The sequence below is a fragment of the Manis pentadactyla genome, chromosome 9, assembly GCF_030020395.1.
Source record: "Manis pentadactyla isolate mManPen7 chromosome 9, mManPen7.hap1, whole genome shotgun sequence".
In the NCBI taxonomy this organism is placed as follows: domain Eukaryota; kingdom Metazoa; phylum Chordata; class Mammalia; order Pholidota; family Manidae; genus Manis; species Manis pentadactyla.
The window spans coordinates 126,408,329-126,435,401 of NC_080027.1; the positions used below are offsets into that span (position 1 = coordinate 126,408,329).

Consider the following 27,073-nt stretch of genomic DNA (forward strand, 5'->3'; position numbering starts at 1 on the left):
GTACAGATACAATATGTTTATTTCAGGTTTTAATCCTTAGCTAGATAATTCCTTTGTGCATCTTTATTTGAAGCATGTGTATTAATAGCTCTTGAGCTACTTGCTCTTGGATATCATAACTTAGCAGTTTCAGTAATGGACGAGATACTGCGTAGGAATTGATTAATATTAATGTATTTTATCTGTTTTTACTGCTACTGGTTTAGTAACTCAGCTTTTGCTGGGATAGTCATTATAGGCTAAAAAATTGTGTCTAATAATCAATATACTCAATATTTTAAAATACAGGTGAATTAGACAAATTATTTTATTCTCATATCACAGGTAAATGGAAAAAAGAAACTAAGTATATAGTCAGTGTTTTTCCTTTAAAAAGGAAAGAACATTTATAGTTTAAAATTATTTAAATAAGATTAATAGAAGATATAAAGTTGAACTCTTAAATATTAAATAAATTTATGATATTGGGTAACAAATGGTACTGATGTTTTATTTTATTCCCATGTAATAGGATAATTGGACTTTGATTTTAAATTATTTCTTTTGTAAACAGTAATTGGTAATAATATTTGGTCTTTCTTATAGAAATAAAGTTAAGCACAGATGAAGAAATTAAGCTCATTTTCTTTCTTGAAGATAATATTCTGACAATTAGAATTGTATTGATTAAGTCTTACTTCCATGTAGCCTATTATGTATTTTTTAAAATATTTATTTATACAGGGAAGTTTCAGAATTCAAGTACAAGAAGAAGATTCTGGATACCAAGATTTGAAGAAGATGGTTAACCTTGCACCAGAATTCTTGAAGTTAAAACATTGCCTGGAGCAAACCATTCATATTATCATTTCTGCACTGAAAGGTATATATGCCAAATGAAATTTCTAGTTAATGAGGATTTTATAGATTGACTCTCAGACATCTTTTCATTTCTAGTCTAAGTCATCAACTAAAGCCTAATTAATGCTCCTTCACTGACATTAATTACCAGTATAGAAATTGTTGTGATTGAATTCCCACTTAATATCTATAAGTATTTCTACCAAAATAATCAGATTTTAAATTATTAGAAAACCAGGTGCTTATTTAGCAGATAAGCTGAATAATCTTAAGTAGTTTGGAACTATCTTGATAGGGTCACTTTGACTGAAAAGACATCTAGAGTCAGTAATAAATACCTGATGAAAAAATGGGAAGGTTAACCTTTTCTTCTCCTTGCCAGGATGCCACAGTGACTTAAATCTTCTCAAGAATTGTGCTGACAGTCTTTGCAGCATGGCCAGGGACTTGCACAGCGACCTGAGTGCGCACTGTGTCGGCGGCTGTGAACAGAGAACGCCTCAGGGCGGCCACAGGGACCTCGACTCTCTGGTCCAGGCGCTCCTCCTGTGTTTTGACTCTGAAGAGAGACCTGATTTGTTGGAACCCTGGGAAGCTTGTAATCAGAGCACAAGAGAAGGGGGACAGCAATCTAAGTCAAGCAGGACCGACGCCAGTAGGAGTGACAAGGGAGCAAAGCACATCCACGGACCCCATGGCTCAGCCCCAGCCGTGAGCCCTGAGGGGTGTGTGCCCAGTAGGATCCAGTGGGTGTGAACTGTGACGTGCAGGCACTGTATGACCACGCACAGCAGCGACAACATGGGGTAGGCGACATCCTTATGCAGGAGACCATGAAGAGCAAGAAATCAGTGTGAAGATTTCAAGGGTGCCCTGGCCCTGGCCCTGGCCCTGGCCGTGGCCTTGCCCTGGGTGTGGACGATACGAGCACCATGGGATCCTACTTCAGGACGCCTGCGTGTGCACTCGGCAGTTTCTCAGCGGACGATCTTAGACAGGTATTTGCTGTATTGGCGCATTGTGGCAGCAGAATGAAATTAGGAGTTAAATACAAGTAAATGGTCATTTCTCTAGTTTCTCATTGCCTTGAATTTTAAATGTGTGTGTTTACACTGATATGCTATATCTACTTGGCTCTTAGCCTGTTTGAAAATGGTTATTATGATTTTGATAAGTTGTTTTCTCATGAGTGGAAACCGGAACGATCAGTTACCTTTGTGTGTGAACCTCCTTTCCTCTGTAAGTAGCCTTGACGAGGTTTATGGTGAAGTCACCAATGAAGGTTTAACTAAGGTAGCTGAACTTGCACTGTTAAATCCCAAACTTTCGTTGGGTTAACTGGTTGCCATTTTGAATAGTGTGCTCAAGGGCACAGTTTCCTGTTTCTTTCCAAATTCTAAGTGGCTACTGAAATATAGTATGATTACATATTAATATGGTTTTCTTTTACAAATGATTTGCTTTATTATCTCTGCTCCATCGTGGGGCTGTATAATTTAAAAACCAAGTAAATATTGCCAGAATCACACAGATTGGGTGGGGTTGGGAAATCGGGCTGGACATTTTCTTGATAATGCTTGTTTTGTTAAAGCTGTAATGCAGGAGTTTGTACAAGATTTGATAAAGATTAAAGAGCCTTATATCTCACAATTTAAAAGCCTTTATCCACAATCAAATAATAAAGTAATATTCTACTCATGAGATCTTCCGTGAAGGAACTAGTTTGACCTTTGACCTCACACACGTGTAATTTGAAACGGTACCTGGCGGTTCCACATGGATGCCGTGCAGTGTAGCAGATTTGTTTTCTTTTTTTTTTCTTTTCTCTTCTTTTTGGCACTTGAGCTTGTATTCTTCCTGAAGTTCTACATGTAGTTTTCATAGTCAATGCTCTGCCAAGTGGCACTTTTGCTACCAAGGTTTATGAAGCGTAGATGGACATCTGAGAACTTCTCCTGAAGGTTGTACTTCTTTGAAGAACTTATAAAGTACCATGTGGTAGTGTTTTCACCTTAATGTTTGGTATTTAATCTTTACTTTCTGCTTCCTAAGCTCATACGTCATTAGTCAGAAATCTTTTAGTGTCTTTGTAAAATTCTGTATATATATATATATTTATTTATAGTACTTTGTTATACAGTATTTGAATGAATGGTGAAAAATATATTTGCTATTAGAATCATGTGTACTAATAAAAAATATAAAAAGAAATGCCTTTAATAAATCCTGTCCGCAGCTTCAGAATTGTCTCTTGGTCTAAGGTTTTTTTATTTTATTGATTTTGTTCATATACTTATTCCTCCCTCAAAATTACTGTAATAGCTTTGCCTTGGTGATAGCTATACAAGTGTTACAAATCAAACATGATTAGGAAACATTAAACAAATATTAATATTATTATGATGACTTCTTAGGTATTTTGTAAACATGGCCTCTTTTCAGTCATGTCTGGAGTAGCTTTATCCCCATGTGCTGGAGTAGAAAGAGCGAGAGCTTTGGAGTTTGACCCACTTTCACACATCTGGAGAGAATCCCCACCAGGCTCCTCTGCCTCTGTGGACGTGGACTGGATGCTTATTTCCTCATCTGCAGACGGAGAAGCAGTACCCACCTCGTGGGCTGTCTGAACATGAGCAGGAAAAGCACGGGAATAACTCCTGGCAAGTAGATGGTTGGTAAATGTTAGCGTCTCTTCCTCCCCATTATGAGCTGCAAAACCCTTGTCCTTGCACGCACATGATCGTGCTTGGTGCAAAGCTCTGTCATTCAGAACATTCCCAAGGTGCCAAATCTACTGCAGTCCTCTCAATGTGGCATCTGTGAGAATAACATGGCATTGGTTTCCATGGAAACCAAGAGAACCGCACCTCCTGCCCTTGAGGAAGGCATAGTGTGGTGACGGTGTGTCCTTCACGAGGCCCGCCTGGAATTTTTAGCAAAATATGGTTCAGTTTAGTTAACTAATTAGCATACCTAATTTGCAGTGCCTAACTCTATGCCAATAACTATTTTGAGGTTCTACCTAAATACGGAAGGTAAGAATTCATTTATCACAGATGAGGGGGAAAGGTCACTAATTCGTTCTTGAAAAGAAGGTCGATACGCTCAGTTTCCTTTGCATGACTCAGGTAAGCTTGTGCTCTGGAATTTGCAACTTAGCCATGGCACGATACAGTCAAGACTGAACTTTCTTCATCTTCCTTTATTACTAGTTCTATGGACTTTTAAGAAGTGGGGTATGGGCATCTAGTTTTAATACGGACAGCTGGTTCATCTCATTCCAACAATTAATGCTAGGCATGCTTTTAAAAAAAATTTTTTTTTATTGATGTACACCTGATAAACAATATTATGTTGGTTTCACGTATGCAACATAATGATTCACCAGGCGTGCTTTTAGTCCAAAGTTGTAGATACGTGAAAAACAGGTTGCCTCAGATCACAGACTTGTGAAAGACCCAATTTGCTGGATCCCCTCTCACGACGTCACACTTTCTCAGTGTAAAGTGTAAAGACCTTTAAACACGCTACCCTTGAGCCAAGAACTACCAGAGTGTTACTGATTTATTCAGGAAAGCAGAAGTAAATGGATTAAGTCGATGGCCCCTAAAGACTGTTCACATTTCTTGCTGCCAAATGGCCCAGAGCTCAGATGATCATAGATTTTTAAGAATTAAAGAGCTATTGTCAGGAAATTCACGGGCTTTTTAAAGAATGACTCATGCTTCCATCTCTCTAATTTTCAGTGTAAACCCCGAATTTGTGCTCTCCATCACACATGTGCCCTGGGGCCTCACTTTCAAGATGAACAGACGGGGCTGTCCACTAAGATGCAGAATCTCCGAAATTTTGAACGTGGGTTTCATTTCCTATGATCCTCCTTCTTTTCTGTCCTTAGGCTCCTGCTGGGGATGCTGGAAGGTGCATTCTCCTTACTCCTCTCCCGGCAACTCCATGGCCCGCTGCCCCCACCCCACTCTGCCGAAACCACTCTTGCTAAGGTCGTCGGCAATCTCGTTGCCGAACCCAAAGCAGTTTCTCAGTCTTTCTCTTGATTGCTCCCTTTCTTTAGAAATTCTTTCCTCCCGTGTCTCCCACAACATCAAATGTCTGGTTCTTCTGCTTCTCTGCTCTCCCTTCATCTCCATGCATGTCCCATCTCCCACCTATTCTTTTAAATGTTGGTTACCAAAGATCCTGTGCCCAGTGACCTTTTCCAAGTCTGCTTCTCCCTGAGGACAACGGCTGAATGGCACAGCTGTTGAGGGCATGGCTTCCAGGGGCCCTGCCAGTCAGTCCCCACCTTCCTGCCGCCTTCCTTAACGCAAGCAGGAGGTACACGATGAGCTTAAGATTTTTGCCCTAGAGGACTTGGTGGGTGGTGGCACTTTCAACAAACAAAGGACCCCGGGAAGAATAACAGGCATGCTTTGTTTTATTACACTTGACATTATTGCCCTTCACAGATACAGCATTTTTTACAAATTGAAGGTTTGTGCAACCCTGCATCGAGCATCCTAGCACCATTTTTCCAACAGCATCTGCTCACTTCGTGTCCCTATCAACTTTTGGTAGTTCTTGCCATATTTCAAACTTTTTCATTACTGTTTTGTAATGGTGATCTGTGATCAGTGATTATGAATCCCTGAAAGCTCAGAAGACAGAATTTTTTTTAGCTATATAGTATTTTTTAATTAAGGTATGTACATTGCCTTTAGACATAATGCTATTGCACACTTGATAGGTTACAGTAGGTGTGAACACTTACAGGCATGGGGGAGCCCAGACATTCATTGAGTCACTTTACTGCCATATTTGCTTTATTGCGGTACCTGGAACCCAAACCTGCAGTGTCTCCAGAGCTTGCCTGTGGACATACATGCAGGGTGAGGGTTACATTTTTTTGGTACGTTTAAATTTAATGCGAATGTAGTACCACTAGGTAAAGTTGGATAAGATGGCTCAAGAGAAAGAAATGTAAATTTAAGAGCATCAGTCCATAAGTGGTGGTTAAAATTGCTCCCTCGGTGAAATTAGCCAAACTAATTCCAGTGGCACCTCTTGAGTTCTCGTGCTTCAGGGGTCCCGCGCTGCGTGCTGGGGCGCTGTTCTCTTCCAGCCCTCGCAGCCGTGGCCCTGCCAGGTGGGTCCCATTTCAGAAATGAGGGGATGGTTTCTACCCCAACAGACGCGTTTGTCTCGGCCTTGGGCCCCCTGTGCGTGGGACCATACAGTCCGCGCGCGGCTCAGCCCCGGGGCTCACCTACATCCCCACCGAGGGCACGCGGGTTCTTTGCGGGTCTGTGCTCTGCTCGGGGGCGGGGGCGTCTCATGGTCTCTGTATTTTGGTTTGGGACTTCGCTCAAGCTCAACTTTCAGGATGTGGAAGGGGCTCTTCTTGCACCGTTTTTCCTCCAGATTTTACAAGTCATGTCTGTTCCTGATCTCCTCTAGCCCCCCAGGCTGGCGTATCCACACCCCCGCAGCGGGACCATGCTTTCGCCTTCCCCGCAAGCCCTCTGCCCACGGGCGGCGCCCACCGGCCCCAGCGGAGCCTCCCATCCCGCCCTCCGCGGTCCCTCTGGGTTGCTGCGCAGAACCTCTGCTTCCGAGAGCGTTCCGCATGGCACCTTCCGTACCTCCAGGTGGGCCCGGCGGGAGACCCTTCAGGGGTCTGAGATGAGCCTGCTCACCTGTTACTCCTCGGGAATAGAAGGAAGACAGGCCTCTCGGAGCTCCTAGACTTGAACTCCTAGTCTTTTCCTACTTTCTTCTCTGAAACCAGGCCCTTGCCCCTTGCGACATAGTCGAGAAGTCACAAGCTAGTTCAAATGGACAATGAAGGAACTTAAGTATGATGAAAGAAGACTGTCCCAAACCTAGTCTAGGGCCAACTTTCTTCCATGAAGCAATTCACGACCTCCACCTGGGAGGGAATTCACTTTCCTGATAAAATGCTTGTGCAACGTTCCGCTGGAACAAAATGGGATTTTGAACTTCTGGGACGCTAGTGACCAAACACTCTAACTAGACTTTTATTTTGCAAAACCTAGTGACCCTCTGACCACCCTCATTCCTACAAAATCTCTTCACCTAAAAGGACTCTGAGCTGACCTGCTCAAAAGCCTCTTTGCTGGCAGCAACTTTGAAATCAAACTGATGCATGCTTATTCAACTTGAGATGTTGCTTTGACATTGCAAGGGGTTCTGGGTGACGATTGAAAACAGGAGGTGGGGAGAAGCTAAAATGGACACGAGAAGTCTGGAGCAGAGCCCCTGCTGCTCAAACAGCTGGAGGAGCGGCAGGAAGAGGCGGAGAGCCGGAAGGGACACTCACCTGTAGCAACACCACCAGGGAGGGGCACAGGGCGGTGGTAGCCAGCGGCTCGCTCATGGACCCTCAGGCCAGCCAGATGGGCTTGAGTTCCTGGCAGGACCAAACCACCGTCTCTCAATTCTGAATCCACTGTTTTTCACACCTTTTTAACCCAGAAAAAGCCTGAGTTCTTAAAACCTCTGGTGACTTACCAGCCTGGCTCAGCCTGGAAGGTCCAGGGGTCATCGTGCCCTCTCTTAGCATCGACACATCAGTGGCATTTGCCTTCTGGCCGTAGGCCTTCCCTAACAATCATTTTTTATGGTTACTGACACTAACTTTACTGAACACTTACACTGAGCTCGGTGTTTCACAAGCATGATCTCATTTAACGTTCCCAGTAAAAGATACGTGCCATTAATGCTACCGCTTTACAGATAACAAAATTAAGGCTCCGAGATGTTAAGTAATTAGCATAAGATCACACAGCTCAGGAGGCACAAGGACTGGAATTCTGGTCTGCTGATAAGTTACTTAAGTCTGTGTTCTTTGCCTCTTTCCACCTGATATTGCCACTGTTTACCATTTACATTATGTTCAAGCCTGGCTCCTGTCCCCTCCCCTATCCCAATTACATTTTAGAGGGAAGAGTACAGTTTTGCAGAACCTTTAAAATAACATGACAGTTTAGTGCTAGTCTGAAATTTTTGCCTATGTAGCGATCTCTCCTTTTTCATTTCTCAGTGTCCACATCCTCCTAACCCCGTGGGACCTCGTGTCCCCAGTTCCTCATCAGGCCAAGGGACTGCGGAACGTGGACAGCATTCCCACTGCCAGGTCCACACAAGCCCAGAATCTGTGACCGGAAACTTGCCAAGAGCTTACGAGGTCGGGCGATGCCCGCACGGCTCCAAGTGTGGGAAATTCCACTGGAAGTAAAATAAAAAGTAGACAGCAAGGGAGGGCGGAGGGCAGCTGGGCAGAGCTCGCTAGGAGGCCGGAGCCGGGGCGGTGCTGGTGCGGAGGGAGACAAGTGCCTGCGTGCTGGAAATAGGCAGGAGGGAAACTGGGCGCGACCTGGTGAGAGGGGGGCCAAGAAAGATGGCAGGGAGAGGCCGCTGCCCGGGAGAGAGGCTGCTGCCCGGGGGAGAGAGGCCGCTGCCCGGGGGAGAGAGGCCGCTGCCCGGCTGCCTGGCTTCAGCGACCAGGCGGGCGGACGCTGGTTCGACAGCACAGCAGGAGGGGAGGCGTGTCCGTTCGCCGCTGCCCCGGGGCCCGACGGGCGGGCACTCGGCGGACTCTGCGGCTGAGCCCCAGGCTGCGGCCCAGAGCGGGGTGCGGCGGGCGTGGCGCCTGCTGGGGGCGAGGGAGGGGCTGCCCGCCCCGTCCCTGCGTGAGGACCGCCGTCTTCTCCCGTCTCATCGGGCTGTCTTGACGCCCCTTTACAAGGGCAGCGCCCGCAGCGGATCAGGGCCACCCCATGGTCGCCCTTCACTTCACTCCCCGTGTAGAGGCTTTATGTCCAGGCGAGGTCACGGCTGACCTCCGCAGGCTGCGCCCATCTGAAGGTTGCGTGTGTGTGTGTGGGGGGCACAGTTTTAGGGGGGGCAGCCCGTAACAGGAGACGGAATCAGCGGGCTTCAGGAGGGTGATTTGGGGGCCTGGCACACCCACCGGCGGGAGGGCGGGAAGAGGGGGCGCGGGGCGGGGGGCGCCGCCCTGTGGGGTGTCCCGTCCTTGTTCATAGAGCCCTTGTCCCTCCAGTGAGTAGACATGATCCTGGGAGGAGGCCAAGGCGCCGTGTAGTTCCCGGGAAGCCCACTGACATAAGGAGGAGTCCTCTCCCCCATTTAGGGAACAAACGAAACCTGTAGCGGGTTTGGTCCCGCAGGGAGAACGCACTAGAACTGGGCCGCGAGGGCAGGTTCATGAACTCCCAACAGCACACTTCCGCACGGATGTTGGTGGGGGGGCAGAGGGGGCGGGGAGAGCTGGCTGATGGAGGGAAGGACGGGCGGCGGCGGATGTGGGGACCTGCGCACGTGTGGCCGGCCGCCGGGGACCCGGGGGCCGGTGCGCGGACGGTCGGCGACAGGAGCTCCCGGTGGCGGTCCCCAGACCAAGCGGGGTACACGCGCCTGCTCGTTTCCTCACCTGACGACCTTCTGCGGGAGATGCTGCTGCCCATCCCCACAGGCCTGGTCAGAGACACCCAGGCTGGGGCGGGGGTGTGGATGACTCTGTGCGGGTTCACACGGGCAGTGAGTGGAAGCCGGCTGAAAACCCTCGCCTGTCCGAGGATGCTGGGCCTCCATGCTGACTGACACAGTGCCGGCCACTCCCAGACTCAGCTCCTTAGGTTCCGCTGAGTCTATAATTAGCAAGGAAGCTTTTTTTTTCTTTTTCTTTTCTCTTCTTTCTTTCTTTCTTTTCTTTTATTTTTTTTAATTGATTTTATTATCATTAATCTACAGTTATATGAAGAACATTATGGTTACTAGGCTCCCCCCTTCACCAAGTCCCCCCCACAAACCCCATTACAGTCACTGTCCATCAGCGTAGTGAGATGCTGTAGAATCACTGCTTGTCTTCTCTGTCTTGCACAGCCCTCCCAGTGCCCCCCAACATTATACATGCTAATCGTAAGGCCCCCTTTCTTTTCCCCCCCTTATCCCTCCCTTCCCACCCATCCTCCCCGGTCCCTTTCCCTTTGGTACCTGTTAGTCCATTCTTGGGTTCTGTGATTCTGCTGCTGTTTTGTTCCTTCAGTTTTCCTTTGTTCTTATACTCCACATATCAGTGAAATCATTTGGTACCTGTCTTTCTCCGCCTGGCTTATTTCACTGAGCATAATACCCTCTAGCTCCATCCATGTTGTTGCGAATGGTAGGATCTGTTTTTTTCTTATGGCTGAGTAATATTCCATTGTGTATATGTATCACCTCTTCTTTATCCATTCATCTACTGATGGACACTTAGGTTGCTTCCATTTCTTGGCTATTGTAAATAGTGCTGCAATAAACATAGGGGTGCACCTGTCTTTTTCAAACTGGAGTGCTGCGCTCTTAGGGTAAATTCCTAGAAGTGGAATTCCTGGGTCAAATGGTATTTCTATTTTGAGCATTTTGAGGAACCTCCATACTACTTTCCACAATGGTTGAACTAATTTACATTCCCACCAGCAGTGTAGGAGGGTTCCCCTTTCTCCACAACCTCACCAACATGTGTTGCTGTTTGTCTTTTGGATGGTGGCCATCCTTACTGGTGTGAGGGGATACCTCATTGTGGTTTTAATTTGCATTTCTCTGATGATTAGTGATGTGGAGCATCTTTTCATGTGTCTGTTGGCCATCTGAATTTCTTCTTTGGAGAACTGTCTGTTCAGCTCCTCTGCCCATTTTTTAATTGGATTATTTGCTTTTTGTTTGTTGAGGTGCGTGAGCTCTTTATATATTTTGGATGTCAACCCTTTATCGGATCTGTCATTTATGAATATATTCTCCCATACTGTAGGGTACCTTTTTGTTCTATTGATAGTGTCCTTTGCTGTACAGAAGCTTTTCAGCTTGATATAGTCCCACTTGTTCATTTTTGCTTTTGTTTCCCTTGCCCGGGGAGATATGTTCATAAAGAAGTCACTCATGTTTATGTCCAAGAGATTTTTGCCTATGTTTTTTTCTAAGAGTTTTATGGTTTCGTGACTTACATTCAGGTCTTTGATCCATTTGGATTTTACTTCTGTGTATGGGGTTAGACAGTGATCCAGTTTCATTCTCTTACATGTAGCTGTCCAGTTTTGCCAGCACCATCTGTTGAAGAGACTGCAATTTCCCCATTGTATGTCCATGGCTCCTTTATCATATATTAATTGACCATATATGTTTTGGTTAACGTCTGGAGTCTCTATTCTGTTCCACTGGTCTGTTCTTGTGCCAGTACCAAACTGTCTTGATTACTGTGGCTTTGTAGTAGAGCTTGAAGTTGGGGAGTGAGATCCCCCCAACTTTATTCTTCCTTCTCAGGATTGCTTTGGCTATTAGGGGTCTTTGGTATTTCCATATGAATTTTTGAACTATTTGTTCTAGTTCATTGAAGAATGTTGCTGGTAATTTGATGGGGATTGCATCAAATCTGTATATTGCTTTGGGCAGGATGGCCATTTTGATGATATTAGTTCTTCCTAGCCAAGAGCATGGGATGAGTTTCCATTTGTTAGTGTCCCCTTTAATTTCTCTTAAGAGTGTCTTATAGTTTTCAGGGTATAGGTCTTTCACTTCCTTGGTAAGGTTTATTCCTAAGTATTGCAAGGAAGCTTTTCTTTTTTAAAGACTGTAGGTGGCAGGACTGCTTTATCTCCATGCGGGAAGCTGTCTTTCTGGGCCCCGCTAAGTAGCTGCTCGTGGTCCTTCTGCATAACATCATGAAAACACGAACTTTAAGACATTCATGTCTTAAATTTCTTCTTATTCTTGAATGTCATACTTTTATTACCTGCCCTAGGCATGACACCTTGGCAGGTGGTAACCTGCTGTGCTCAATTTCCTTTAAACCAGCTTTTTAATCAAAGCATAACAAATGCCTAAGATGCACAAATCATGTGGCCTGCAAGAATTGCCACTATGTGAACCTATCAAGGTAGTCACTACCTGGATAAAGAAACAGGTAAGTACAAACCTGCAGAATCTCCCTCATGCCTGGCATCTAACCCCTTCATTAGTTGTGCCTGTTTTTGAGCTTATATAAGTGGAATTGTACCTATGCATTCTTTTGGTCTAACTTCTTTTGCTCGGTTATATCTGTGAGATTTATGATGTAGTGTATAGCAGTAGTTCGTTCATTTTCATTGCTGTATAGTACTCCATCATATGACTGCCGATAATCACAATTTATTTACCCACCTGTGGAAAAATTGCATACTGACCACCCTCCCTGGATCCATACTAGTCATGTTATCCTAGTTGTGTTAATACTAGTTATGTTATCCTAGTTGTGTTATTTTTCAATGCCTTTCCTCTGCAGGCTGTAGTGTGATTGCTTATCAGGTCTTTGGCCAAGAGGACATGGGGAGAAGGGGTGCAAACAGTCTTGAAAAAGCTTTGAAAACTGGGCCTGTTAGGGCTTGGGTCTCTGCCCCTACCATGGGACAAGCATGTGCTGGCTGGTCCTAGACAGAGAATGACCAACATATGAAGCTATTCTTCCCCTCCAACATGTCAGAGCCCAGCCTGGACCAGCAGGCCACAGAATCATGAGCTAAAATAAATGCTGTTGCTGTATGCCATGGGGACTATGTGTCCATAGCTAATGACACTCCATTCTATCACGCCATGCCATGCCATGCCATGTCTAGTTGATGGACATTTGTTTTACTCCTGGTTTGGGGTATTACAGTAAAGTTGATATGAACATTCTTAAAACCCCTTTTTGGTGCATACATCTACAGTTACCCAAATTGCTCAATATTTTAGAAATTAATAGAAGGAAGGTCCTCATGCAATTTCCTTGAACAATTTTATGATATGCATTCTATAACCCAAGAGTAAAAGCAATATCTTTATGTCTTTGTTTTCGTCCAAGCCTCTGGAGGGATTCATATTACTTGCAAACAAACAGTCCTCAGGCAAAAGTAGTTAAGCACAGCTTTCAACTGCATGTGCAGCTGCTTACTTGTCCTGCAAAATGAGGCCTTGTGAGGACAGTGGGAACGTGGTTTCTTGGTGGAATCCAAGCTGGGCTTCTCTTTTCCTCTGCAGCTAAACCAAACCCGCTCTGAACTTGCTCTGTCCCAGTCGGTGCCCTTGACGGGGTCATACATCACCAGCCTGCTTCCCCCGGGCGCCCACTTCAGCTGCACATCGTCCAGGTGAGCAGGGGCCTTCCTAACATATTGCTCTTATACATCAACAAAGTGAACTGCAGCTCCGGGAATCTATTAGTGTAATACACCATCAGAGTGAGGCATATTGATAGAGCAGAGCTGGTCGATCTGTGAATTGCGGATATCTCGGAGTTCAGGTCAAGAGAGTAATGCAGATTTCAGGGTGGATTGATGTGGCTATGAATGGTGTTTTATGATATAAAGTTTACCTCTGATTTAGAAAGTAATTTAATGTAGGTGACAGCTTGGGTTCAGGATAAGAGAGGTCGACGTGGTGGATATCTGTAGCTCTTGGAAGATGTATTTCAGGAATAAATTACTGTTCTTGATACTTTTATTTCATTTTGTGATATGTCATCGGGGGCACCAGAAAATGGGCCTGGAAGGAAAGTTTTAGACATAAAGCAAAACGGGTGCATTCTGCTGCCTGCCAGGTAAATAAATATGAGGGGAGTGCAGCCCCTGGAAGGCTCAGCTGCCATTCGTTCCGGTTGGTGGGAGCTGCGTTCTCAGAGGGTCTTGCTCTTGGCCTAATGTTTAAATAATGGAGCATCAGCTGCTATGCGTAAACTGTTAGCATTTTCTATAAGACTTGGGAGATCAGAAGAACTGTAGCCTTTAGGCTGAGGAATAGGGGTGCAGAAAGTACAACGGCCAGATGCCAATACATGGTTCAAATACATTAGGACCCAAGTCAGGGGACACACAACCTTTGTTGCTCAGGAGAGAGGAGGCTCTGTTCCGTCCCACAGACGCACCTGACAGCATTGGACTAGACATGGAAAGAATTTTCTGGTGACTCTCATAAGTTGTCCACTACTTTCTTAGATCTAAACACAATGATAGGCAATTCTTATTACTTACACATGATTTCATCTACTCCTTACAATAGCTTCATGAGTTAGGCATTATTATTATTTCTAAAAGTTGAGAAAAGTGAAGCACAGAAAGGTCGAGTGACATGCCCCAAGTCACACAGCTGGTAAATGAAGAAGATGATAGGAACACAAGTGATCTGGTTCCAGACATTCTGCTCTTGACCACCGGGAGAACAGAGTCTCAAACCTGGTTGTACATGAGTACCACCTGGGGAGGTTTTTAAAAATATCAACACTAAGCCCTGGCTCCAGAGGTTTGTATTTAATTGGTGTGGGGTGGGGATGGTCCATAGTATGTTTTTAAAGCTTCCTAGATGTTTCTACTGTGCAGGCTAAAGTAAGAACCACTAACCCAATACCTTTCAATAAAAGGGACTTAGGATATTTCAGTGCAATTGCACCAAAAAAGAGCAGAAGTCACTGTCCAGTTAGCAGCAGAGGCGCGAAGCATTCAGGGGCTGGGGGGGCTGAAGAGGTGCCGCCTGGGAGGGGGGCCGAATCGCTCCACAGCTGTGCCTGCAGAGGTGCAGCCGCTGTCCTGGACGCACTCAGCATCCCCCCGTGCTGCCCATATTAAGACGTCAGCGTGCAGCTGTCACACGGGACCTCATACAACTCATGGCCCCTTTTTAAAGTAGGAAGGGCTTGCTTTCAAACCTAACACCAATTTTCAGATGTAAAAAATAACTCCTTATCTCAAAGGCAATGGGTATCATGTTCCAGCTGAGACGCCTTTCACGGTTCATTCCAGCCGAGACAAGCAGGGCTCGTGTTCTCTCATTCCAGGCAGCTGGGGCAGAGCCTGGGCTGCGGTGAGCGCGTCCTTCCGTCTGTGTGTCCACAGGTCCCTGTGCCCCAGGACTCTTAATGCCGCCTGTGTTCTAGTGTTTACTGCCTGGCTGAGGGCTCAGGTCTGCGCTACAGGCCAAATGGGAAACAGCTCAAGACCAGCTCCTCCACACATCCATTTGGCATTTGCAATGAAAATCAGGAAACCGCCATTCTTCCCAGGGCTTTGTACTTAATGAGGTATAAATTAATATCCTCACAGTGCAATGTTTTTGACTAACACATTAATGTCCTCTCATATAGGATAAGCACGTGAAATCACCTGAGGCTGACCTTTAAACTTTTAAGCTAATAGAGATTGTGCAATGTTCTGGATAACACTTGATTTTAGCCCAAAGCTCTTGACCTCATTAACATTTAAATGCTGAATGGGACTACAACATTTTGGAAACTGAAACGGATAAGCTTTGAAAAAGAATTGAGTAAATCGAAAATGTCCATGCAATCTTAATTTCATAACAGCTGTGAGTCCTCTATTGCATCAGATCATAAAGGCTGGGAGGATGAGGGCCAGGCCTGTAAGCGGCGAGGCTACCGGGCTCCTTAGGGTGAAGGACAACCTCACTGGTAAGGTGGCAGGTGAGCAGAGACCTGCAAGAATCGGGGAAGGGGGGCTCTGCAGATTCTGGCTGAGAGTAGAGGGAACGGGCCGGGCCGGCCCCAGGGCAGCAAGGCGCCCCGTGGCGCCCGAGGTGGGTGAGCTTAAAGATGAGTATGTTTTTCTCCTTACCACCTTAAAAAATGCCTTTTGAGTATGACAAATCCCCACAGGAAGCACGGATTGATTATACCTTACATTTTTTTAAGGCAATGAGACGTGTGAAGAGGGCTACCCAACGGGAGTCCCTTGGGTCAGCTCCCAGCCTCCCGGAGGCTCCCCCCAACCCAGCTGGGCAGGTAGCTGCCCCCTCTGTCCTGTCCTCCCGGGAAGCCCGAGGGCAGGGGAGCCCATAGTGTGGTCGTGTGGGTTACCTGCCCAGCAGCCGGCGGGGCAGAAGGGGGTGAGCTGAGCCACTGAGGGCCTGTAACCTGGTGGGGGGTGTGTGCAGGGAAAGCCCCCTCCCCGCTCCTCCTGACGCCGGGTTCTTGTTCGTGGCGCCGAAGAATGAACTTCACAAACACCCAAGGTAGGAGAGCGGGACAGAGGCTTTTACTTAGAGAGACAGCGAGGGGACAGCGCTCCCGGCTCAGGCCAGGCGGGGACCAGAGAGCCCCGGGGTGGTGCGCTGCCTAGGGTTTCATAGGCGGTGGGGAGAAGAGGGGCTGGGGATGCAGACGGGCTAAGTGGTCCCAAAATATTTATCTTTGAAGAGCCATTACATTTATTATTAGTCTTGCTGGTTATTTACAAGAATTTTACTGCTCTGATTTCCTCCCAGGATAGCAGCTTCCTGGGCTGGGAGCACATCACTCAAGGCCGCCAGCTTTGCTCCCAGGGTGGGCGGGCTGGGTTCTTGTCTGTTTGTTTACGAGTATGTTACGGAAGTTACTTTTTAACAAATTGGGTTTTAAAATGCAGTCTAATTTTCAAGAGGGCGTCCCTCCTGTTTTCACCACGTCGTGTGGGCTTGCCTGCTGCATCGCCCAGGTTGCAAATCATTTGTTCAGGGCCGGAGGGGGAAAAGCAGCACCTGGGCGAGGTCAGAAAACCAAGCGGGGCGCCCGCAAGCCAGAGCGAGGCCCGCGGTGGGGCACCGCGCTGTTGTCCGGAGCCCCCACCCTGCTCTGAGCCTGGGGTCCCCGTCCCGCTCCCGGGCCGGGTCCGCCTTCCCGCGTCAGAAGGACCCCCGAGTTGGGAAGGGCACTGGCCGCGGGGCCCGCTGGGCGCAGAGAAGCGCAGGCTCTGTAAGGAACCGGGGAAGGGGACACGCGCTCCGCCCCGAGGAGGAGCGGGGGTGGGCGCTGCGGGTCGTTCCAGAGACCCCGGGGCGGCGTCCTGGGGGGAGTCGGCGAGGGGCCGGGAGGCGGGCCCCGGGGGCGCTCGGCTGCGGGGTCCGGAGGGGGCGCGGGGCTGGCCGGGGGCCGGGGGCTCCGGCGGGGCGCGCGGGGGTCGGCCGGCCCTTCGGGTCCTCGCTGCCCCCTTCCCTCCCACTTTTGTCTCGGGTTGAAATACTAGCTGCCCTCGACCCGCGAGTCCCGGGCTCAGCAGCTTCAGAAACTGCAGGTCGCGATTCCAGGCGGATTGAATATAAAAGAATGAAGTTACACTGTTTCATATAAAACCATGCAGGCAACTTCAAGCAAGTTTTCGTACCTTTACGTTTCCTTCCATAATTGCCTAAGAAATCGGGCCGCCTCACCATTCGGATCAGAACAAACACACACAAGCGCCGTCTTTACCGAGCCGCCCCAAGCACACGTCGGTGGGTCCGGCCCTCGCGCGGCCTCCTCGAGGCCTGGTGTGCGTGGGAGAGCCCCACACCCAGCCCCTCAGTCTTCAGGTCAGAAAGTCAGACTTTTAAGATCGGGTTATCTGCTCACTTGCTGTTTCTCAAACGGACTCGGCACTTCCCTCCTTTTGGACTTTGGGGAGGCCTATTCCCTGCCCTGTCCTGGCATCTGTTTGAAGGGCTTCCCAGTACCCAGGGCAAGGGCTGCGCAGGGGGTGCGCAGGGCTGGGACGACGGTGCTCAGTATGACCTGGGCACAGAGCCGGCAGTGATTGGGGTGAACCCGTTTGGGTGTGGGTGCCTGGAGGGCCCTTTTAACCCCTGCTAAGTGCAAATGCAGTCTGAACACTCAGCCAGTTCAAGACCGCATCATCCCAGTTCTTGGGGCAAAAACGGGGGTGACTCACACCACGCGACATGCAGGAATGATGGTCATAGAGCTTGAAGGGAGTGTGCTCCACGCACGCATCTTAGAGTCCCCAGCGCCCCACAGCAGGGTGGGGGCTGGGCCTGGCGTGGTAGCACGCTCTCGGGGCTGGCTTGAGCGCTGTGTTCTGCGGGAAGCGGCGTGGGAAATCAGAGGGCCTTCAGGGGGGGCTGCAGAGAGACGTGTCCCCACCAGCTGATCCCCGGGAGAGTAGCTGCATAAAATACAGCGGGCGGCCAGCCAGATAGCGTCAGTGTGCCCGCCATCCTGGCGTCCCGTGGGCACTTTCCCTCATACTGCTAGCGGCTGGTCAGGGTAGCCGACAGAGGAGTGTCTTGGTCTGAGAAGCTCCCCCGGGTCTTGTAGTGAGGCTGTTTGTTTTTCTGCCTGTCCAGCAACCCTGATGTGTTGGGAAACTGCTTCTTCCCTCTTCTAAGTCACGTGATTGTGGTGGGGTGGCCCATTGTAGCGCCCCGTCTTTGGCCCTAAGGATGGTCACATGACCTAGGCCTGACCCAGGGGAGAGGAGAAGCAGCAGAGGCCTGATGATTTCAATTGAGCTCCTGGATCCAGCTGTGCCTGAAGACAGTGTTTGTTCTTCTGGACTTTTCAGTTACTTGAAGCAATTAGGGGTCCATTACTAATAATCAAGGGAGTTCTAACAGATGTCGGGGGATGGCCTTGGGCAGCTTGCTGAGGGGCTCGCCAGGACCCGTGTGTGGCCATCAGAGTGGGCAGAGACCAGCAGCTCCGTAACGGAGCAGGGCCCTGTGTGGTGTGGCGCGCCGCCCACCGCCAGGCTCCAGAAGCCCTGGCGTGGGGGCATGGATGGCTGGGCATCCCTTCTCTGAGCTCTGTCCCCTGTTTACGCGAGCCAGTCATCCCAGGAGGAGAGGGCTGTGGGCTGGGGCAGGTCTTCAGCTGGCCCACGAAACAAACGCGGCAGCCGGTGTGGGGACTGAACGGGGCACAACTCTGCGGGCGTCTTGTCTACGGCAGGATATTCATTTAGGGAGTTTTCTGTGCAGGAGACGTGAGGTCCCTTCTGACCGCTAGGGCTTCCTCAGTCCCTGTGGACCCAAGGACATGTGGAGGCCTTGCTTCTGGGCTGGAGTAGAGGTACAGGTGGTCAGAGCTGAGGGGGCCCAGTGCCTCCCCAGACCCCTGGCTCATTCACACGTGCACTTCTGCCAGCTGCCAGCAGGTGCCCGGATGATGGGTAGTTGGCACAAGCGCAGCCCAGCCCTTTGGCTCTTGGGTGGGCAGAGGGATGCTCCATTGCCCTTCTGTTGCAAATGCACCTCCACCCCTTCCTCTCTGGCACCCGCCACAGGCGTGAATGTGTGCCTGGGCCCTGTAATGCTGTCCTACAGGGGGCTGGGCCTTCTGCAAGCCACAGAGATGAGGAATGCTTTTTCACATATTTTCTGTAGACCGTTCTAAGGATATTCTGGTATTTGTAAGAATTTCTCCCCTGCAGGCCTAAAACCTTGAGCAGATGACCCTGGCAAACTCATTGCCACTTTGGTCCTGAAGAGCTGTGGAAGCTTCATGTTTTGTATCCACGGCCCACCACTCAGAAAACACTGCTGGGAAATACATACAAAGTGCCAAATTTAATTACAGTTCATGCTGATATTTCCAAGGAGTGCGGTCAGGAAGCAAAGCTACCAGGTTTCTGGTCTCACCTACATAAATGTGGACCCTGTGGTCATGGGGTCAGTCAGCTGGCATAGTCAGAAACACAGGAGCACGTCCCAAAGGTTCGTGCCCTATTTTGCATATGCTTAGAATTTTCTAGTGTATCCTCTTTGCCTCTGAAGTATACATGCAATTATCAGAAAGTTCACTGGTTTCTAGAACAGTAACAGTTCATGTTTCTGTGGTTTTATTCCTTTGTTTTGCTTTGCATTGTATCACAGAAGGATTTAAAATAAGCACAGTGATGTTAATGCAGTTCACTCAGCAGAGAGGACGCTGACTTTTCAGTGACTGGTTTTCTTGCCTTATTCTTTAGAAGTTGAAGTATTAAGGGTGACACATTTTAATCTACCAGCCCCAAAACCTAATCCCGGTAATAATTGTTGGGAAATGCATGCACTGTGACGTAATAGGTTTTTCCCTTGCTAGGAATTTTCTAAATCCTCAGAGTAGGAATGGTCTCCTTTAAAGTTCCTTGTGATTTATGCAAAGAGACTTGGTCCCTGGACATCCCTCGAGCGGTAAGCACACAGTATTATAAAAGCATTTGGGGAAGAAGTCGGGGAAGGGATCTCTGCGGTGATTTTTGGCACAATAGGGAAGCCCCTTACTTAAAAGAGCAAAGGATGGGAACCAGAGAGCTCCAAATGAGTTCGTTCCTTTTTTTTCCCTTTTTTCTTTCTTTGTTGTCTCTAAAGCTAACTTCAGAACAGATTTGCATAGAGAAAAGGCAGGCCCTCGTTCATGAGGCCCCAGTCAGAGGTAGCCAGTGCTGTCCTGGGCAGGTCCGGCATGTTCGTCTCTCCCCTGTCAAAGATCCTGTCCCTGCAGGGTCACCCTGCCCTTCCTGCAGTTGTTGGAGAATTCTCACCTCTAGCTTCCCAAGTTCAAAAATGATAGCCTCTTGGCCGGTGTGTCCCGCCGCAGCTAGGGGCTGGCTTCCAAAGAGAGGCTGCATTCCTGCGCCATGTGACTGTGGGGGGCTTGGGAAGGCCTCCTTCCCCCCCCGGATCTCTAAGTGGTCTCCTTTGGTGCTGGGATTTCCACCATTAGCCAGGCCCTTGAGTCAAAATTCAGGTCCGCAGTCGAGGCAGCTGTCAGATGGGGCACTGAAGTGGGAAGACTCATGTATCCAGGACGGGGTGTTATTCTATCTTGTTTCATAGAATCCTAGAACTTTCCAAATTGTCAAGTTTTGTACAGAATTAAAGGGTACATAAGCAGATGCTGAAGTACAGAAAAGTCTAAGCTTTTCTTCAGTTTTGTACTATTTTGTCTCTATCCTCCCCATCCTAAACTTTTTCCTTCTTAAAGGCAGCCCCTCCACCTGGCTCCCCACAACCCCTAGGATAGGGCCCCAGGGGGAGGCTTCCGGGTCTCCCCTCGCTTAGCCTTGTCTGTTGCCCCCCCCGAATGGTCTGGGGCCCGCGTGCTGCTAAGGGGATATGGAGGGGCAGCAAGAAGTTAGAGGAAGCCCTGGAAGGTTCTGCTGAGTTTGTTGATGAATCAGCAGCTGTTTACCTGGCTACAGTGCTCCCGTCTGGAGAGGCAGAGGGACGCGGGGCCTTCTGCGCCGTGTCCCCCTGTGCCTGGGGCAAACGGAAGCCCAGATCTGGACATGAACTGAAACCCCCTGAGAGAGAGGGAGTCGGCGAGCTTTGCTCCAGCTCTGTGCCAGTCGGGGCAAATCATTTGCCCTCTTGGTCACACGGAATTCCACCTCCACTGTCGGTCGCCTGAGATGAGGCCGTGGAGCGCCATGGAGGCCCCTCGGTGAGGTCGCCAGGCGGGTGCTTCTGCGGCTGTAGGTGCACACGAGTCACCTGCAGGTCTTGTTAAAATCAGACTCTGAATCGACCAGCCTGGGCCTGGGCAGGAGCCTGTGTCTCTCCGAGCCCCGGGTGATGGCGATGCGGTTGGCCTGGGGACCCCACTGGGAAGCCAGGTCTACACTGCAGGTCATCAGGGACCGGCGCCCAGGAGGTGGTGACTGTTAGGAATAGTAATATTCAAAATAGCCTTACTCTCATTTAGGTCTAAGGAATGGTTTCCAGATAAATCTCTCACCCCCACCATGAATGATGACATATTTTGCAACTCCAAGGAAAGTGATAGCATGAATCTTTTTTGAGGAACTCCCTCCAGGCGCCCCTTAAGAGTGAGGGCTCTCGTGACTGTATTTCTGGAAGGATTTTTCTTTGTGCCTTTCCATGACCTCTGCTCTTGGGAGGGGGTAAGGTGTATCATATCTAATGTTCTGTAAGGCCTGAGAGCTTGGGATAATTGTATACCACGGGCACACGAGGCCACCATTTCCACTAGGTACTAAGCAGGACACCTGCTGAGATGGGAGGAAATGTGGATTTTCCTTAAGATTTGCCCTAAATTTCCACAGTCTGTTGGACATTGCTCTGGAAGACTCGGCTTCCTTCTGCTCTGACAGAATGATAAATACTCGCTGAAGCTGGCAGCCCCCACGGGGCTCAAAATACTCTCCTGGTGATTTCCCCATTCACATCTCGTGGTGGTTAAAAAGGAAAGTTTTTCTTTTCTAGAAAGTTTCTCCGTATTTACACCAACTGTAGAGCCATGTGAGACTTAGGAAAAGGGGAAGGGGGAGGAACCATGGCCCCGGCTGCCTCCCTGGACCGCCCCATGTGGTTTTGTTTGATCCTTGCAGCACACCTGCAGCAGGTGGTATTGCTATTGTTGCTGTGCTCGTTTTACAGATCGGGAAACCGAGGCTCGGGCGGTGGGGGAAGTCCCAGCAAAGGCCGGTGGTCCTGGCTGGCTGAGAAGCTACATTCCTTGACCGCAGGCTCTGGGGGGATGCCCGGTGGGGTGTCTGGGCTCCGGCTCTTCCGGAAGGCCACGGGGGTTCTTCCCACCCTCCCCATTCGCTAAGGGTTGGATGCCTTTTTCCTCAGCTGCCCAGGGATTGGCTGTTTTCCATCCACAGGCTGCTGGTGAAATCAACATAATGGGCAGCTCCTGGCTTCCTGTCCATTTGGATGGGTCACCGTTTAACAATGTCCCTTTCTCCCCAGGAGGGGCCGCAAGCATGTCAGGGTGGAGCTTGCGTTCCCAGCATGTGATTTATCTGTTCGTTTATAAGGCACTTTACGGTCTTTTGGGATGGCAGGGGCTGTGTAAATGCGCAATTTATTATTCATCAGCTTCATCCCCCTAATGGTCCCCTGGCAGGTCTGAGCCCAGCAGAGGGGTCAGGCCCCAGAAGTGCCGCATGACCTTTCCTGGGGAGAAGTGTGGCCCCTGGTCATGCACGTCCTCGCGGGAGGTTGTGGTTGGGGAGCTGCGATCCCAGGTGCTCGCGAAATCTGTGCAGCAAATTGTGTTCCTCACGGAAATGTTCAAACCGGAGAGTCCCAGGGACTCGATTCACGGGTGGGTGGGGAGAGCGGTCTGGCAGACTGAATGTTTTTGTTTCAACCCTTTGGAGTCGCTGAATATCTTGCTAAGCTTAGTCATTCCCACTCTGCGCCTTAGTAGAGCGTACGGAATGCAAATGACATTTTCTAAAACTCAGATTGTTTTGGTCTGATTATGAAACCATTAAAAAACTCATTTTTAAAACTAAGGAAAGTAGAGAAATTAAAGAAGAAAATAAATATCACTGATAGTCCTTACTGCACAGAAAAACCTGCTCTAAAATACTAATTTTACCTTTGTCTTTTACACACACACACACACACACACACACACACACACAGAGGTTTGGCATCATGCTGCGTCTTGGATTTTCTCATTTAATATTTTATATTTCCTGAACACTTTCCAGTTCACTAAGTATTTTTAAAAATATGACTAAAATGTCTTCTCATGCATGTACCCAAGCAGGTCTCTCTTTGGTAGTTTGGACCTTGTGGGGTCTGGGAGTCATCGTCCGGAATGTTAATTTTCATCAGTGATGTAAAAAGGTAGGTGACCTGGCTGGAAAGGAAGTGTCAGCAAAATGCAAGTGAAAGGTTGAGTGTATTTTAATATCCTATTTAATAAACCATTTCTCATACTAATGAGATCCCCCCCGCCCCTTACTAGAATGGAATGAAAATCCTAGTTAATCTCGGTTTTCCTCGAGGCTTGAGGACGGTGGGATCGTTTGAGAACACCTTGGGCGAGAAGCAAGCGCATGTTCGCTGAGGCCGCGGGGGTGCCCCTCGGCGGCCATCACCACGTCCCCGTGGGCCCGGCCTGGGCGCCTCTGCTGTTCTAGGTGAAATACGGAATCTCAGGTGGGAGGTCTGCTCTGAGGTGCTGCCTTCACTTCCCTTCGCGTTCCTGTTGGGCCCGATCCGGGCCGTGCTTACAAACCCATATACTGCATTCCTTTTGGAAGTTTAAATTAGAACAGGTCAAGTTTTAATTGAACAAAAATAAACCTGAAGTAATTCAGGACACATGGACACCCTGGAGCCCAAAGGGAGAAGCGAGGCGGGCGGCGTTCAGCATCCCGGGCAGCCCGGGCTGGAGGCCTGGAGGCCTGGAGGCCTGGAGGGCACGACCCGCACCCGGCTGCGCGGCCGCCCGTCACCGGCTGCTCTTGGCCGGCTCTTGCTGGGCCTCTCCTGTGCCCGGATTTGGTTCTGTCCCCGGGTCCTAGCAGGCAGGGGCCGCATCTGTGTAAATACTCTGCATAGTTCCTCACAATGTCACCTAATAAGAGGCTTAAATTCATTTGTTTCTTGAAAACGTAATGCATTCACCTCACCCCAGATCCCAAAGGCACAAAAGAATGTCCAATAAAAAGCCTGCCTTCCATCCCTGCCCCCCGCCACCCAGCTGCTCAGTTTCTTAGGTGTTCTTCCATAGACAGGTTACACATTTGTAAGCAAATAAATACTCATTTTAATTTGTTCTCCTTTTTAATTGAACAGGGCATTCTACATACGTTGTTCTCTACCTTGCTTTCTTCACATAACACTGTCTGGGAAGTCATTTCAAGGTCAGTTCACCAAGAGCTTCTCACTGTTTCATAGCTGCACGGTATTCCACTTTTTGAACCATAATTTAATCAATCCCTTCTTAATTGACATTTAGTTGTTTTTCGATCTTATACTATTACAAACAACACTTCAGTGAATAATGGTAAGTATGTCATTCTGTATGTATGAGGGACTAATATATACTTTTGAATCTCACTAAATGGGTTTGAAAAATTGAAAGGGATGGAGATAAGTCAAGTTCAATAGAGTTTCATGTTGATATGAGTAGGAAGCCATACTTCCAAAAGGAATGCAGTATATGGGTTTGTAAGCACGGCCCGGATCGGGCCCAACAGGAACGCGAAGGGAAGTGAAGGCAGCACCTCAGAGCAGACCTCCCACCTGAGATTCCGTATTTCACCTAGAACAGCAGAGGCGCCCAGGCCGGGCCCACGGGGACGTGGTGATGGCCGCCGAGGGGCACCCCCGCGGCCTTAGTGAACATGCGCTTGCTTCTCGCCCAAGGTGTTCTCAAACGATCCCACCGTCCTCAAGCCAGTGAAAACAAAATTAACCTCCCCCAGTGGGTAGCCAGTAAGGTGAAATGTGGGTTGTAGAGGGTATTGAAGTCAAGGGCTTAGCCCTGTCTGCTCTCTGATCACCTTAAGTGGGTACAACGCCGTGGCCTTAGGTAGTTTCATTATCCAAGAGCTTCTCTTCTATCCTTTCCCCTCACTAAACCCATTTTCTTGTATTTCAGCAAACATCCTAAACATGGAGTTTAGGTGCTCTGAGTCTTGTGTTTAGCCCCAGAAGGACTTGGAGCCCCCAGCTGAGTTAGTTGTATTTCCTCCCCTCTCACCTGTTTCCTGCCCTCCCTTCCTTCTTTTCGTCCACCAAACAGCCTTGACTAAAAGCCTGCCTGACCAAGGCCTGTGCCCACCTCTGCCCTCCAGGTTCCTACTGCCTAATGAGGGGAAGAGCTGCGGTTGAGCAGCTCTGAGTGGACTTCCCAGAGGGAAGCAGGCCTGGAGGAGGGTGGACCTCCCAGGTATGATCCACGTTAGGGAATCCCAGGCCCTGTTCCCTCCAGGTCGAAGGAACAGAACAAGCGAAGCCCAGAGTGAGTGGGGAGGGTGCTACCTAGCCAGAAAGAGCTTGAAAGTGCTATAAGGGCCTGTGGCAGGCAAGGCTGGGAAGGTAAGTTGTCAGTCTTCCAGCTGCTGGGAGTCAGACGTGAGCAGGGCAGGGATGAGGCCAGAGCCAGGATTAAGTCACTGATGCACTGAGTCGGCTGACCTCGAGTGTGGACGGACAGGAGGGGAGGCTGGCCTCTTGGGACCAGTTGGGAGGCCAGCTGAGAAGCACTAAGAGCCTGGCTGGTGGCCCCAGGGATCTACAGCAGAGGGGTAACCACATGAGGTGATGAATGTGCTAAGTAACCGGATTGTGGTAGTCATTTCAAGTGTGTGTGTGTGTGTGTGTAAAATCATTGCGCGGTACACTTTAAATTTATACATCTATTTGTCGATTATATGTCAGTAAAAGCTGGAAAAAATTTTCTTGTGTCCTGCAGATTTCACCTAAACAATGGACAGGATTTTTCTGAAAATGTTTGGATGTTTTTAAATAAGAATCATCTGCAAAAGAATTTCTAGAAGTTTGAACTCCACTACTCAAATGATCTGAAGATCATTTCGAATAAATGTTGAAAGAGTGATAACCACATAGATACCAATAGTCTTTAAATGTTTTTTTCTATTTTTAATAATTAAATTATTAATTCAATCAACAATGGAAATGTAGAAAAGTAAAAAGAACAGGACAATAATCCACACTTCTACCTCCTGAGGGAAATGACATTAATATTTAGAAATTTTTTTCTATTTTGGAGAGTGTTAAATGTAATATATATGTGCATATACATAGATAACATGTACCCTGCTTTTCTTAATATATTAGCATTTTCTCATAGTATCCAATATTCTTTTACACCATTATTTTAATGATGGCATAAATCCATTTCTATGAATGCACCATAATTTATGTAACCATTCTCCTAGCAAGAGAGATTTGTGTTTTTTCCAATTCTACACTGTTATAGATAGTGCTTCAGCAAGCATTTTGGAACATAAATACTTGCATCTCTGATTATTTCTCTAGGAAATATTCACAGAAGTGGGATTACAATGTCCATGGGTAAGGAATTTATAAAGAAGTTAAGTATTGACAAATGTACACCCTCACCACCAGCATAGGAAAGTGTCAGTCTTAACATAACCTTACTAACAATGGGTATTATTATTTTTAAGAAGTTTAAGCCATGTGATAGGCAAAAATGACACCTTGCTTTTGATTCAATTTGTTTCAGTTATTAGTGAACTTGAACATTTTCCCCATGCATGAATTAACCATTTGTATATTTTCTTTTGTGAATAAATTATTTATACTTTTTTCTCATTTTTCTATTAAGTTATTGTAGGTTTTAAAAAAATTTTTTGTTTGGTTTTTATTTCAGTCTTTCATGAATTTATAAGTATATTAAACTTTTATATGTATTGCAAATATTTTTCAGCTTCTATTTGTCTCTTAATTTTGATCATAATGTTTTTGAAATTCAGTAACAAAATTTTATGGGGTCAAAATGAATCAATATTTTATTCCATTGTTTCTTTCCATAAACTTTTTGCCCAGAAAATCTTTTCCCAACCTCAGAGTGTGTAAAATAGTCATTGTCATATTCTTTTAGATCTTGCAAAGCTTTCACTTTAGATTCTTTAATGCATTTGGGATTTATTTTGCTGCATGATAAGAGGGAAGGAGGATTTCCCCCCAAATATCCATTTTTTAA

At 47.9% G+C, this 27,073-nt stretch overlaps 1 protein-coding gene and 1 long non-coding RNA gene across 2 annotated transcripts in view; both read left to right on the forward strand.

Moving 5' to 3' along the window:
* The window catches only part of KIF14 (kinesin family member 14), a 46,002-nt gene extending 42,933 nt beyond the window's left edge, over positions 1 to 3,069 (forward strand). The window contains exons 28-29 of the mRNA XM_036909461.2: positions 724 to 862; positions 1,223 to 3,069. Of these exons, the coding sequence (XP_036765356.2) occupies positions 724 to 862; positions 1,223 to 1,596 (513 nt within the window). The 3' untranslated portion in view covers positions 1,597 to 3,069. The remainder of the gene's footprint in view (positions 1 to 723; positions 863 to 1,222) is intronic.
* Positions 3,070 to 8,135: 5,066 nt separating this feature from the next.
* Positions 8,136 to 26,781, forward strand: LOC118924583 (uncharacterized). The gene is made up of 5 exons (XR_005029669.2): positions 8,136 to 8,236; positions 12,910 to 13,019; positions 15,247 to 15,333; positions 25,179 to 25,273; positions 25,799 to 26,781. It is a non-coding gene; the product is annotated as an uncharacterized LOC118924583 (long non-coding RNA).
* The last annotated feature ends 292 nt before the right edge of the window (positions 26,782 to 27,073 follow it).